This window comes from Mus caroli, unplaced genomic scaffold (assembly GCF_978045245.1).
Source record: "Mus caroli unplaced genomic scaffold, Mus_caroli_1 scaffold_3, whole genome shotgun sequence".
Lineage (NCBI taxonomy): Eukaryota > Metazoa > Chordata > Mammalia > Rodentia > Muridae > Mus > Mus caroli.
In genome coordinates this window covers 132,013,654-132,029,180 of record NW_028227258.1, presented here as the reverse complement: position 1 = coordinate 132,029,180, position 15,527 = coordinate 132,013,654, and the positions used below count along the sequence as shown (strand labels likewise).

Here is a 15,527-nt window from a genome sequence, read left to right as displayed (position 1 = left end):
TGTTCTAAGGCTCCTGTCTCTGCTCCTTTAATGCAGAAGGATTTTGTGCCTTGGAGCTCTAGAGACTGAAAAGTGCATACAAAAATATCCTTGAAATCATACAAAGAAAGAAGTTGGCTGTTTTGTTAATAGTTAAGCGAAGATGTTATTACAGCATATGGACATTATTTTACATGAAAAGACATTATTAAAAATTATTTACTGCCTCATGTTTGAAAACTTACAGGAAAAGTCTGATAATATATTCAACTTGTTTATTACGACTTCATATAATTTTGAATAATACTACTTTTTCCTTTGACAAGTGCAATAAACTGTACCAGTATAGACATGGGTTGATTATCACGAGTGAACTGTGTTGCTTAAAGATACATGCTGGAACAATCAGCTTTTGACGGCTGCATCTCCAGTTATTTACGCTCGCCGTCGAGGTCATAACTCACCATTTCTATATTAATAAGGCAGCGAAATTTATTATGATGGTATTGAAAAGTTATTAAGTACTGCATCCCAAGTGACAAAGTACCCCAGCACTGTCACTACCCAAAAGCAGTTGCCCATCCATCACCTGCCGTTCCAGATGGTCCTGCATCTTTATCGCTCCCAGGTTGGTGACATCACCTGTTCACCCACTCAAAATTGATGATGAAAGCAAACAGATCTATCTTACTTACATTTACCAAATCAATTTAATTTTTACAGGCCGTGGCTTAGTGACATATTGACTGTTTTCCTTAATGGCATCTACCGTATTTAATGCAAGGATGTCATCTTTGATTCCTGGCTCGCATAATGCGTCATTTCATAATAAATTTTTCTAACATATTTACTTAATGGAAAGAATTATGATTGCTTGTCGTTTCTCTTATTAAACACAATGATAATTCTTTTTCCTTTTGAGTATCTCTTTTGGAGCTATTTTTATCCCTCTCTGACACTTAAGAGTATCGAGGGCATGGATGAACCGCAAGTGCTAAGCAAATGCTGAACGTAGGAGCAGCTGCTGGAACTCAGGAAAACTTTGCTTCATGTATTTGTAACAACCACAGAAGAACCAGGTCTTCAAGAGCTAGCAATTATAAGAACGTTATCAGTGACAGCTAAAGCTGGAGATGTGAAAAGACACTGTGAATGGCAATAAGCCATAAAACTGATTTTAATTGTCAATATATTTGCCCTTTGCGTTTGTGCATTATTATGATCATATCTCTGAGGGTAAGATCTCTACATCAAATATAATTAAAAACAAACAGGAGTCCATTGAGGTTATGAGACAGATAGAAAGGAAGTCATTCGGCTGATTCTCTAACTCATACATGTGATACCCCTTTTGTTTGCCACAAGCAAAAGCCTCCTGTCCCTCAAGACAAGGACTTCTCTAACCCACATCATTGTGGCACTGTGTCACATCTATACCACCTAACTAGATGTACTTTAGGCTGGGGAAGCATAATGGTATCGACTTTTGGTTTTGCTATTTGGCATCCACCTACGTGGGTGTGTTCCTGAGTAAAATCCTTGGCTAGCCCTTTGTCAGAGCCTGCCCATATTCAGAGAACATCAGCACTTGGAAGGCAAATCACCTGTGGTCTCACTAGCCTCCAAACCCTGAGCAGGGAAATGTGCTCTTGGAAGGAAAAACAATATAAAACAAACTATAAGTATAAGAAATCTCTAAATGGAAAAGTTGGGGAAGAGTCTATAAGAAGGAAAAACTGAGAAATTTAAGATGCTTCATGAGCTCATGAAAGTGGAGGACAGGAACATGTTAATTGGCCTTATTTAACATAACTTGGCAGTGCGTTCTCTCCTGTTCACCAGCTATCTTGTCTGTCAAGCAGCAGTTCACTGATGTAACCTCCTCTGCCCCAACATGAAAGCCAGAGAGGCCTAGAATGGACTCCAGATTTATCTCAGCCTTTGCTAAACAGGTGGGCAAGAGGATCAATGCCTTCCAGGGAAACCCCAGAAAGATGGAAAGTACCACCTAGGACTAACCTCCCAGCTATGATCCCACCACTTAGCTTCCACGAAGAGGGTAAAAACGTATTGCCAACGACATAACTCTAAGATGATGCAGAACCATTCAGAAGCCAATAGAGAGATGTCTGTATTTCTTTAAGTGGAAAGTTGGCAGTTCCAGTTAAGGAAAACAATCCCGTAGATGGCAGAGGCAAGTACTCTCCCCTACCTGTAGACTAGGTTTGTTCAGATGCTCCTCCTACTCTACAAAGATGTCCCGTGCTCACATGTGATGGCTTTCCTAATTCCTCGAGTAGGCAGTCTTGGGTGAAGTTTTCAGGAAAACGGGACTCAGGTCATCAACATGAGAACATCAGGAGTTGCTCATTCCTCAGGGTAGACAGTGCCTGCACCGGAGTAGACTTCCTACACTGCTATCACATGTGATGAGTTAGCACCACAATAATTTAAACAACAAAAAGGCAAAAAGCAAACATGTGGACCTGTGGCTACTGACCATTTGAGGTTTCCATATCATGCCATGCAAGCTGGGAAACATCAAGGGAGGGTGTCATAAACAGTCAAAAGAGCACTGTTCTCCAAGTGCTGCCTACCACCCATTGGTAAGAGACTTGTGCCACTAGCTACTGTAACAGTAATATATATGTGCATACAGTATGTGTTGATATAGAAGCAAGACTCTCAGCATCAGTTAGACAAGAACAGAGGTACCCACCTTGAGACATGCTATCTCACCGGAAAGAAGACCCTCATATGTAAGTCTGGCTCCTAGGTGATCATCCAATTTGAGACACTGCATAATCAGAGACTAGGGGGAGGCCATACAGAGTCTAGATGGTTTTTAAGAGTTATTTTACATATTACTCCGTGTTTGTCTCTGTGTGAGTTGTAAGTGTCCCCAGAGGCCAGCGAGGTTGGATTCCCTGGTGCTAGCGTCAAAGGCAGCTGTAAGCTACCCACAGTAGGTGCTGGGAACTAAACTTAGGTTCTCCATCTCCTGTGTACATCATTTCAAAAGGCCACGGAACAAGATGGATTCCTGGATTATGAGGAAAGAGACAAAGAATTCTGTGAGGAGAGACTGTTTGAAAGCCTCACCCCCTGGTCTTAGGTAATGAGAGAATAGGAAAATGGATGAAAGAAACATGTGAGCAGAATATTTCATATTCTGAATATTTTTGATGTTTTTGAAAAGTATTGGGAACTAGAGAGATGTCCAGTGAAGAGCACTGAAGAGCACTTGTTCCTGCAGAGGACTTTGAGTTTGATTCCTAGCAACCACACAGTGGTTCACAATCATCCTGAACTCTAGTTCCAGGGGATCTGATGACCCCTTCCATCCTTCTTGGGCACTAAGCACACGCATGGCCCACAGGTATACATGCAGGGAACACACCACATAAATTAAAGTAAATCTAAAAGGAAAACTTTTTAATGGAAAATGTTAATTTTAGAAGAACGTTAAAAGTTACTGGGACCACAAACTTCATAGTTATTATCAAACCAATAGATATATGTAGACTACACGGAGACAGTTGTTGTTGCTGTTTTGACTGTTGAGATGAGATTTTACTATGTCACCCTGTCAGTAGACTAGGCTGAGCTCAAACACACAGAGATCCCACTTGCTCCTACATCCTGAGTATATGCCTGGCCCATGATCAACTCTTAAAAGAAACAAGGTATGTACATTAGTTTGTGGGTGTTCATACCTGTATCAATAGAGATGACTTCCTGCACCTGATCTGCCATGATCCAATTAAGAAGCTCAGCCAAATCACTATCTGTGTCATTGAACAGGCCTGATCAGAAGTCTGTTCTGACCCTTGCTGAGCAATGTCAGAACATCTCTGAGTGAGGGCAGACATGGGGACATGAGTTCTGACCCACAATCATAGAAGATGCATCCAATTGCGTGTGGGCCGGTTTGTATTATACTTAGGAATGAATGGAAACATTCCGGGGAGACATTAATTCCTCATGAAGTAAAAAGCCACAACAATGACCATTTTTTAATAGGTATTTTGTGGTGTAGGCTATTATTTGTGTTTAGACAGCATTACTTTTTCCTTAGTATACTTACTAATATCACTATTATGACATCCATTAAAGATCCATTAAAGACTAGAGCAGTGATAAAATGAATCTCCATTGCTTAGCCTCTGAGTCTAGGCAGCCTGGGCTGTCTAATCCATTCCATTCTACTTATTAAAACAAAGAGTAAAAACATGCTAAGGCAATACTGCCCAACTTTGTGAAACACCATCAAAGCTGCACCAGGATAATGTAGTTTAAAAAACTCTCTCTCTCTCTCTCTCTCTCTCTCTCTCTCTCTCTCTCTCTCTCTCTCTCTGTATATACATATGGATGAGTTGTCTTCCTCATGTAGTAGAAGCAACTTCAAAAGTATTAAGACAAAAATCTTCTCTGGAAATGTAGCTCAATGGATATAAAACTTGTTCTTATAACCCTGATGTAGATGTTAGACATCTTAAAAATGCAATATTGGCAGTGGTGTTAATGAATATTCATAGCTCAGTGAACATAGAGATTTCATGTTTTAAAATATGAGATGATACTATTGCATAACCTCAAACCAAACTTCTGACCATGAGGACTGCTTGCTTTACAAGATAGGGAGGCATATCTCAATGCACTATTGTATTTTGGATTACAGTCTGGAATATAATGCATTTTCATAGCACTGAATCAAAGTCGGATGATGAATTCTCAACTCGAACATAATCTCTTTCCACTATTCTGTCTCATCTATTTAACAGGACAAAGGAGAAATTTACTATCTACACGCATCATTATTTTTCTGTGTGTGTAAAATTTTATGTATGTCTGAGAAGAAAAAATAAAACCTATGCACATACCTGGAATTTTAACAGATCAAACAAATTTGGAGCAGTTCTGGACAAGATGAACATACTAAGGGTTTTGATACGCAGTAGGTACCTCATTAATGGATACACATACACTTGAAAAGTTTTATGACAGCTAGTGATAATAAAGGTAAAAAAAAATTATGTGCTAAATGATCACATAAACAAAGAGTTTAGTTTTTCCAATAAACTACCTCAGACTGCTAGAAAACCAAATTGAACTACACCACACAAACTGTTATTTGACTTAAAAGTAAGTTTAGGAAGCTGTCCTGAGTCCTTGTTTTCATTGTCAATTAGGAAACAGTGCTTCTTTTTCAAATAAGGCCTTGGCCACATAATTTTGAGCATCCTAGAGACACTTGGGTTTCTAGGGAACAAGAAAAGGGAACAAGTGAAATAATCTCTAAAACTCAGAGATAGTGACTGACTTCTGCCCAGTAATGACCCAGTGCTAGTCTGTGTCCTAACCAATGGAGTTCCTGTGGTCTATATCTTACCCAATGGCGCTTCTGTGGTTTATATCCCAACCAATGGCAAGTCTGTGTTTAGCCTGTGTGTTCCACCACAGCTCCTAACTCACACTAGAGGGTTTAACCCCATGTAGTAGGAGACACAGTTTAGGCTGAGGCAGTCACAGTCAGACTGTAACACTGTCCAAGTTCTTCTTTATAAAATCAACAGTCCTTTGGGGAAAAATAATGTCTACTACATTATTACTGGGTTATTTTACTGAACTATATACATTCAGCTTATAACTATGTCTTCAAAAAGTCCTATTTCCCTGAAATACAAACTTATAGAATTTTTCCAAAGTACCATTTTTGGAAAGGTATAGGCAATATGTAAAAAAGTGACGACTTGAGGTTCAGAGGTATAGCTCACTGTACAAGCTCATGTCTTGGTATAAGTAGGCCCTAGAATAACAGATAGCCCTCGACAGAGCCAGAACCAACTGGAATTTTAGTCTTTGACATCTAGTCTCTAGAGCAGTGATAAAATGAATCTCCATTTCTTAGCCCCTGAGTGTAGGCAGCCTGAGCTGTCTAATCCATTCTGCTTATTAAAACAAAGAGTAAGAAGCATGCTGGGCATTGGCAGTACTGCCCAACTTTGCAAAATGCCATCGAGGCTGCACCAGGACAATGTAGCTTTAAAAACTCTAAGCACACCTATAAGCAAGTCTGTACGCCACATATTATTTCAAGCTCCTCAGTTAACAGTTTCGCTGCTGCCAGTGGAACAAAATTTAAGCAACACTAAGGTGTGATTAGGGTGTCTGTGGGTGATGCTATACAAGGAGGACACTCAAAGAACAAATACAAAAATCTCTACGGATGAGAAAGGAGAGGCCCAGCAGTGTCTGTGAGACATAGAAGAGTGTAGTGTATATGAAGAGCAGTGCTGTATATGAAGAGCAGTGCTGTATATGAAGAGCAGTGCTGGGGGGATGGAAACCAGAAAAGGGTGTGTCTAGTGTGGTCGGAAGTACGCTTAAGAAACATTCTGAACAGCTGGATAGATGGAAATGCAACTTCCATGAAAGAAGAAGTGACCAAGGAGAGCAGCCAGGAGGAGAGGAAAGCAGTTGAAACAGCACTGAGTTGCTCCATTCCAACAAATGACTGTAAAGGAAATCAGCGACTCGGGATCTGACACACAGCAGGCACTCAATGATCGGTTCCCAAAACTGAATTTCCTCATTCATGTTTACTTTAAGGACGTCTAAGAGATTTGCTTTCTTTCTAAACTGTTTCTTTGTGTGCATCTTTTTTTTTTTTTTAAGCACGGTAGCCTCAGAGAGGTCATGGTAGTTAGAACGCAATTATCAGTCTAATCAGATAAGAGGCGAACGAGGTACAATTAAAAACATATATGACATCAGGACAATTCAAAGTGAGCACACAGGAGTGGACAGAGACCCGTGTGAAAGCGCCTTTGTTGGCGGCAAATGGATTTTGTATTAACTAGATAGGGTCGAAAACTCAGCTACACTACCAAGGATAAAATTTGCCAGAGTCCCTAAGAGCCTTCTCGCTAGCTGTGTTCATTGTATCTACAGAGTACACAATTCACACTCTTAAAATTGTGGGAAGGGCCAGGAAGATGGCTTAACAGGTAACGGAGCTTGCTCCCAAGCTTGCCAACCTGAGTTTGATTGCCAGAAACCACACGGTTGAAGGAAGGGACTAATCCCCACAAGTTGCTTTGTCCTCTGACTTCCATATGTGTATGGTGGCACTCAGGGGTACACGCATGTGTGCATGTGCACATACACATATACACACACACACACACAGAGAGAGAGAGAGAGAGAGAGAGAGAGAGGTGCAAAAGAATCAAGTAGATAAACATCATAATGATACAGAATACATCATAACTGGCCATCAGCTGGATTCTTAAATGGCAGAAATGGGGTGCATGATCTTCAAACAGGAAGCCATGGCTATTTTGCAAAAGCATTTTAATTTCTTGGCAATCAGCTTGGTTGTAACATTATGAAGGAAATAATGTTATATGGCTCAAGGTTAATACCTGCTCATGTGTATGCTGAAGACATTTCCCTCCACAGAGAAAAAAAATCAATTATTTTTATATTTCCTTAAATGCAAAAATGTCCTCCAGATCCATGCCCAACCCATAAGCATTGTGTCTAAAAAGATACCATTCTGTTCTTTCCAACCCTGTAATTGCAAGCTGATTTCACAGTTCAGCTCTGTCGATTCCTAGACTTCCAGAGAATCCTAACCAGAGCTATACTTCTTTAACTCTAGAGATTCTGTAATGAAAGTCTAATGAGTCACTTATTACTAGGTTGTTTATCGCCGTTATTTTAAGGTGAACAATAATGACGTAAAATTCATGTACATTTGTCTGAAAACTTTTTCCAACTCATGCACCCATTAATGCTTCAGTGATTTTTAAAAACCTCTCATTGACACATGTGTCTAAAAGTCATTTTACTAAGCCACAGCCTTCCCAAGGATGTGTCCAGGGACAAAACTACAGAAGGCATGCTCATGTGCAATCATGTGCAATCATTTCCAATCAAGAACTTAGTCTTTGTCATTTCAGATTTGAGTGAGGCTGTTTCCATTATAGAATTTCGAATACATTTTACAAGGGGACAAAAAGATGAAATAATTACATCCTGCAGGCACTGCATATTCACTTCTACATAAAGCTAAGCAGATATTCTATTAATGGTCATAAATATTAAGAGAGCATAGCAAAATGAATCCTGCTTATCTGATTTCCATCCAGCTGAAATATTGTAAAGGGAAAGCTCTCTCACATCTCCATAACGTCCTCTTACCTATGCAGAGGTAGCCTACAAGCTGCTCTGCTGTAGAACAGATTATCCAGAAATTATGATGGTATGATTTAGTCACAACATTTTTCAAACTATAGAAGTAAGCCAGGCTTGATGCATATGTCTGTAATCTCAGCACGCACTGGGAGGATGAATCAGGAGTGAGGGTTCCAGGCTGATGTGGTCAATTAAATAAAACTCCATTTCAAGCAATGAAAATAAAAGCAAAATTCATATAACGTGTATATTTACATACTGTACTGGCACAAAAGGGTGAAGAAAGTAATGAACTGAGAACTGCACATCACTGGTTCTTATAGAAGTGAAATTAAATTAGATATTGTTATTAAAGGCCTCCGACTGTTGGATACTGCCTGATGGGTTCGGGTTCTATGCAGTGTCTTCCTGAAACTAGTGACTAACTTTATAATCTCCTGGTGTTCTTATTGCCATATATTATTTATGATATCAATATAATATTTAATATGTTATTCATTAAGTCAATTTACATATGAAGACTCGCAGATTTCTGTGATGACTACTGTGCACACTTTTAAAAAGCATGTAGAATAAATGAATGGTCTTGTTTTAATAAAAAGAGATAAAATATATGAGGAAGGTAGAAATAAAACCAAATTGACCTATAGCTACAAATGCTAAAAAAAAGAAAGGGAAAAAAAAAAAGAAGTGTGCTTCCCTCTAATCCTTCCAGACTTCTCTGCCTCATACATCATACACATATGAGTAAGTTTGTCTGCTAACACCACGTGCTACTTATGATGGCCACACCCAACGTTCTGAATGATAACTTAGAAACTACAGCTTCTTCCTTTCGTATTTCTAGACTAATATGCTTGTCTGATCGTTCTTCAGCTAGGATCCCTTTTATCATGCTATTGCTTTAAGTAACACATTGCTTTACCAAACAGTGAGATTGTAAGGGAGTTGGTTCTTAAACATCAACTTGAAGACATGCTCACAAATGGAATATCCACACAGCCACCTATGTAATAAATCTCTTCTTTATAGACCTTAATGCATATGCCTGCTAACTCAAACGATGTTCTTACCTCCCATCCATAGCTGGAATCTTTCAGGTCTGATCTCTGCTCTCCCATGTATGGCCCAAACTTTTCGCCTATTTCAATCTTCCTTTTGGTCCATATTCCAAGTCCTGCTCCTGGCATAGTTGACTCTCGAAGCTCAAACTCATCAGGAATAGGGATGTCATCAGGGATGTAGATGGGAGCTTTGTATGGCGAGCCCTCCTTAGGAGTAAATGACTCACTGGACGTCGCAGGAGAGCATGGCTCTTGAATGTGGAGGGAGGGAGCACTGGTTATCCCATCTGCATCAGCATCTGGCATTTCTTCCAAAGGTATTTCAGGATAGTTGCCATAGGCACACTCATTACCTGCAAGTAAATAAGAACTTCATGAATTTCTACTAATAAACCAAGACAAAATTCCACAGGGGCAGCAACCCGTAGTAAGTTGTTCATTGCAAGCACAACAGAGAAGACCATTGTTAAAATGTGTCCCATTAAAAATCTCTGTTATTCACATGGGGCATAGATTATGGCCTAGTTTATATGGGATACAATAGTAAATCCAGTATGTTTATCCTCAACTGTTAATACCTGCATAGGCCAGCCTCACCCATCACCCACATGCAAAGTACTCAGCAGGTTATTTATCAGTCTGAATAAAACAGAGATAAGAAGTAGGTAACTACCACCCCCCAAAACATCCTACATTGAGAGCTGTCAGAACCATATAGACCATATCAGACAAGTGGATCAATCAACTTGTGGAATCTTAAAGTAAATGTAACAGGCCATCAAGGCTGCCAAAGGCTGCCATGCCTAACAAGGCTTACATTTGTGTGGCCGGATATTGATAGAAATATTAGTTTGTATTTGTTCCTCCTCTGTTGGTGGTTTGTTTTCTTTTCTCCTTCCTATTTCAAACAAATCTCACCAAACCCTTGCTATCGCCTTGCTCACTCTGTAGAAACTCAAAAGTACTACAAGCTAAGATCATGCTTTTTAATTCTGTAGACTGGGCAGCCTGACCAATGAACGGGCTATGAATACTTGCTGCTCTTGCAGAAGACTTTTTTTCCCAGAACCTATACAGCAATCTATTGTAACCACTTACAACTTCAATTCCAGGAAATCTGATACCCTCTTCTGGCCTCCATAGGTACCAGGCAAGTCCATGGTGCACATAAATGTGTGCAGGCAAACATTCACACACATAAAACAAAAAATTAACAAATGTCCAGAGGGGAAGAGATAGGAGGGTACCCAAGTGTACCAAAAGGAGAAAAACATTCTCCAGACCAGGAAGTGGAAGAGTCGACTGCCTTTCCAAATCCTGGGGAGACTGCAAGAATTTGCAATAGACAAAGGCCTTGTTTTCAGTGGCCTTAAGGACTTTCCAAAACAGCACAACCCAAAGTCTCTACATGAGACCTTGAAGTCTTCATGAAATGTATGTGAAGGACTTTACAGGCAGGTAAAGAAATAGAAAGAAAAATGGGTGAGTAGAATCTACTACCAGCTGGAGGGAATTACCCTTGGCTTTAAGCACTAGACACGTGTTTCTCTCTGTTAGAGGTACAAACTGAAAGTCATCCCACACTGGTTTGACTCATAAGGACTTCAAGGACATAATAAGGAAGAAGGGCTAGGATGATAAGGCAGCTGATTCTGGTCAGAACCACCAGAAGGTAGACTGGATGGCTTATGATTGTTGCCATAGCCTTTCTACTACAGCCTGGGTAACCATGGTTACCATTCATGATATGGAAGAATTCCAGGCTCAGATTAGTGACCTTTATTCTCCTATCAAACCAGCAACTCTGTGTTTATTAAAGCCTTCTAAGATGGGTTATTGGGCTACAAGGTAGAAGACACACATTCTACTCTCAATTTCTTCCCTTACTCATAATAGAAATTCACACTACCACTCACCAACAACTTTCTAGTGAGTCTGGATCCTGCTTCTTACAGTTACATATAATAACATACATTAAAAAGTGGCAAGCTATGCAAAGCTGTATTTAATGCAGGGATAGATTGTGATTCAAACACTGAATGTATATCATCTAAGCTAAGCATGTGACAGACCTACAGGCTGCAGGCTTGCATTGGGAACCTCATTCTCAGCATATGGGTTCATTACCATGCAAATTCAGCACGTACAAAACTATGACCATTGTCACCTGCCCTCCAATCAGGTACCTTGTCCATTTCCCCAGTTTAATTAGGAATGTTAGCTTTTCCCTAACTACATTACATCCTTCAGAGTAATACAGAGATTTGCTCTCCTTTTCTTATTCTTCTACAAAATTTATTACTGTCATCTGATTCGTTCAATTCACATTTAGCACCTAAAATTTCTAGCAGGGCTTGCTCATCACTAGTCTCCAGACCACCAGTGTCTTGACTTGAGACCTAAATACTGAATTCATCTTCCCCACACACCCTCCTTCCTGTTCAACAGACTCCAATGGCTCCCAGTCTCTAAAGCTAAGTAGTAATGTTTTGGCTTAGAAAAAGATCTCTCCTTTTGAAGTCATTCCTTCAGATTTTTAATACTCCTCAACAGGAAAGCTTGAGCTACACACAGCAGTTCTTCTATCCTGGCTCCCCATCTCTACCCTCTAGTTTAACCAATTCCCAATCTTCCTTCCAGGTCAAGTTCCAAATCGGGTTCCAACATGTCCTGTTCTCATCTCAGTTCACACAAGCATCTCCTTCCCCTTTAAGCTTACAGAATTTTACCTCTCTAATCTGCAATCAAACTACATTGCGTTACTGCTTAGGACTTAATGTATTACCTCCAACAAGGAAATAGACCCTTGACAAGCTAGGTGAAGAAGTCCCACTTCATAGGAATTCTCCAAGTGATCTGCACATAGTGAGTATTAATGAATACTTTGTTAAGTAGATAATTAACTGTGCATATAATTTTATTGAATCATTATACCAAACCAACATTATCCCACTGAAAACTGTAAATTATTTTTATCCTGACAACTACTTTTTTGTTTGTTTGTTTGTTTGTTTGTTTTTAATATTTTTATTAGGTATTTTCCTCATTTACATTTCCAATGCTATCCCAAAAGTCCCCCATACCCTCCCCCCGACTCCCCTACCCACCCACTCCCACATTTTGGCCCTGGCATTCCCCTGTACTGGGGCATATAAAGTTTGCAAGTCCAATGGGCATCTCTTTCCAGTGATGGCCGACTAGGCCATCTTTCGATACATATGCAGCTAGAGTCAAGAGCTCTGGGGTACTCGTTAGTTCATAATGTTGTTCCACCTATAGGGTTGCAGATCCCTTTAGCTCCTTGGGTACTTTCTCTAGCTCCTCCATTGGGGGCCCAATAGCTGACTGTGAGCATCCACTTCTGTGTTTTCTAGGCCCTGGCATAGTCTCACAAGAGAGAGCTATATCAGGGTCCTTTCAGCAAAATCTTGCTAGTGTGTGCAATGGTGTCAGTGTTTGGAAGCTGATTATGGGATGGATCCCTGGATATAGCAGTCTCTAGATGGTCCATCCTTTCGACACAGCTCCAAACTTTGTCTCTGTAACTCCTTCCACTACTTTTAAGAAACAAAGTGGTGGGGCACAGTAGATTATCAGACTTTTCATTTATATCTAGAACCAAAATAATTATTTGAATAACACCCTAAATGGACTTGAGAATTCCAACTGATCTTATACTTCATCAAAATATTTATGAACAGTTTGGATGCAGGATAAACATATTGAAACCATTTTCAAGGCAGACATGGTAACATCCCTATGGTGGCAGCTCTTTGGAGGACTAGAGGCAGGAAGACTGTAAACTCAGTAGTTTGAGACAGACTTAGGCTATAGAGTGTCATCATGTCTCCAAAAGCAAACAAACAAATGAACTTAAAATCAATGGCATCTCTGTAGAATTGTAGCCTTCACCTGCCATAAATGGAACGTCACAATGAAACATCACAATGGATATCCTCAAAGGGAGTCATTGCTCACTGCCAGGATTTTATTTTCTTTGAGGAATACTACAAATTGAATGACATCATGGAATGTATAAACTTCCCCACCTAAGAAATGGAATTCAAAAGACACCTAAATAAATAGAACACTATTATTCCAGTAATTCTTTCTGATAAGCCAGTAAAATTTTCTCTATTTCTACCATGAGTTAAACCAGTCACAGTATCGGGTCCAACAAAGGGAACTCAAATCCTAGAAAAAGATTGAGACAATTAACAAATGAGCCTTCCCACTGTCACATTGAACCCTATGAGCTCCCTGTCATCATGAACTCTCCCAGTTCAGAGTCTAAATGAGTGTGCAGAGAATCTAGCTCCAGCAAAATATGTGTGCCCTGCCTGCTGAGGAGAATTTGAATTTAAAGCATATATATAGAGTGTCACCATATATACACATACATACACATACATACATATACCAAAATATAATTCTGCTAAAACTGAAAAAAATAATATTCTAATTAACCCTGAAGAACAACTTAAGCACTCAAGCAAGTATAGGTAAAAGATCTAGTTCTACTCATCCACCTGCAGGCGTCAACACAGATTAAAGCCCAGGCCATTTGTCTTTGAGTCACCATCCAGCTAGTATCATCTGAATTAAATATAAAAAGAGCTGGGATGACAGGAATGGAAATAGAAAACTGCTGACTTTTACCTAGCAAACCATACAATCATATTTCAACACAATCTAGCATTTATAAACTTTTCAGCATGGATAAGGTTTATGACACCATATTGAGTATTTGCATAAGCGAGAATAAACTGACACCTCTGTGGACATTACTCAATAACTCCCCCAAAAGCTGCTAAGACATCATTCCATCTAAATGAAAAACAACCTCCATTATTCCGTCTCCATTAAATCTCTGTTATTGGGGGGAAATTGGTAGATCTCTTCCCTGAGCTGTAGCTGTAGTCAATTAAAGACTTCCTACATATTGCTCTGACAGATCGAGCACATTTACAATAGGAAAGTATCAGGTAGGGTGTGTGGCATACATCAGTGGGCCCATAAAGATAAATAACCCTTGTACCTTCTTGGAGCTGCGCTGCCTCCAACTGTAATTTGCTTCATGTATCCTTTGGTTGTGTCATTAACTCGTCGAGGACAGGGAGAAGAGCTTATTGTTTGAGGCGATTGGCTTGGGAAATTCTACTGAAAATCAACCTCTCCAATTCAAACCTTAAGCATTCTAATGTCCCTAGAGACCAAGCAACAGCCCACACTTCAATTAGATTCTACTTATTTCTGTGGCTGTCTCAATAACTACCCAGGTTTGCAATTTGTAAGAGTTTTCTTTAGAAGATATCAGAATCTAAGGGGGGGGGAATTGAAAGCTTATTCCCAATAATAACAGTGTCCATTGCTGCATAAATACACTCACTGCAAGCCAGTGGGGGGAAAGTGATGTGAAAAAATAATTTTTCATTCTTCCACTGTAGAATCTGGCAGGAAAAGACACAGAACAGAATCTCTCCAGTTAGCAACCGTTCAAACCCAGTCTTCTCACTGAGGCTGCTTGCCCTTTACTTTCTTAAAGATTTGACTAGGAGCTTGGGTCGTCCAAAGGGTGTCTCCTGTGTGAACATTCTGTTGTTCAGCCTTTTCAGTTGACAGTGTTTTGTAGATATTTTTCTCTTTTTTCCTATTTGCTAAACTTATGTGCAACTGCTACACATTCTACCATTATAGGGATCCAGAGGAAGTGTGTCTATAGTACTCGGGTTTGTTTCTAATCCCAAAACTGTCAGTAAAACAAATGCCCTCTATATAGATATTTACATTTATCCATTTTCATTTTCTTAGATGGGATCCCTATTAAAACCTAGTATTGGCATTTTTTTCCAAATACATTTATCAATTTATACTATTACCAGCCATACTTACAGGTACCAATGTGTGCTGTTTTTCATTTTTATCAGTAGGAAAACTATTTATCAGTTGTTTCCTTAATCTATACCTTAGTGATTACTAATACTAAATATTTTATCAGTGACTCATATTTCTTCCATTACATATTAGGCATAGCTTTCTCTCACTTTTTAAAATGGGCCTCAACTCTGTCTAATTAATGACAAATTAGCCCAAGGATAAAATCTTACTCATTTTCTCTATAGTTTTCTATTTGATGCAGTCATGGAACTTTTTATCATTAGTGGAACTAAGTTCACTAAGTTGTCTTTGTGGTTTTTTTTTTTTTTTTACATTTTCTTAGAAAGTCCTCACCTATTCTGACCAGGGTGAGGTACTCTCCCTTATTTTCATTGAGTTTCATAG

At 39.4% G+C, this 15,527-nt stretch overlaps 1 protein-coding gene across 7 annotated transcripts in view; it reads right to left on the bottom strand.

Annotated features, from left to right (window-relative positions):
* Positions 1-15,527, bottom strand: part of Mecom (MDS1 and EVI1 complex locus) — a 552,130-nt gene that overhangs the window by 268,823 nt on the left and 267,780 nt on the right. For all 7 annotated transcript variants that reach the window (XM_085835986.1, XM_085835989.1, XM_085835984.1 and 4 more), the window contains exon 2: positions 9,255-9,598. In XM_085835986.1, coding sequence (XP_085692112.1) covers positions 9,255-9,598 — 344 coding nt within the window. The remainder of the gene's footprint in view (positions 1-9,254; positions 9,599-15,527) is intronic.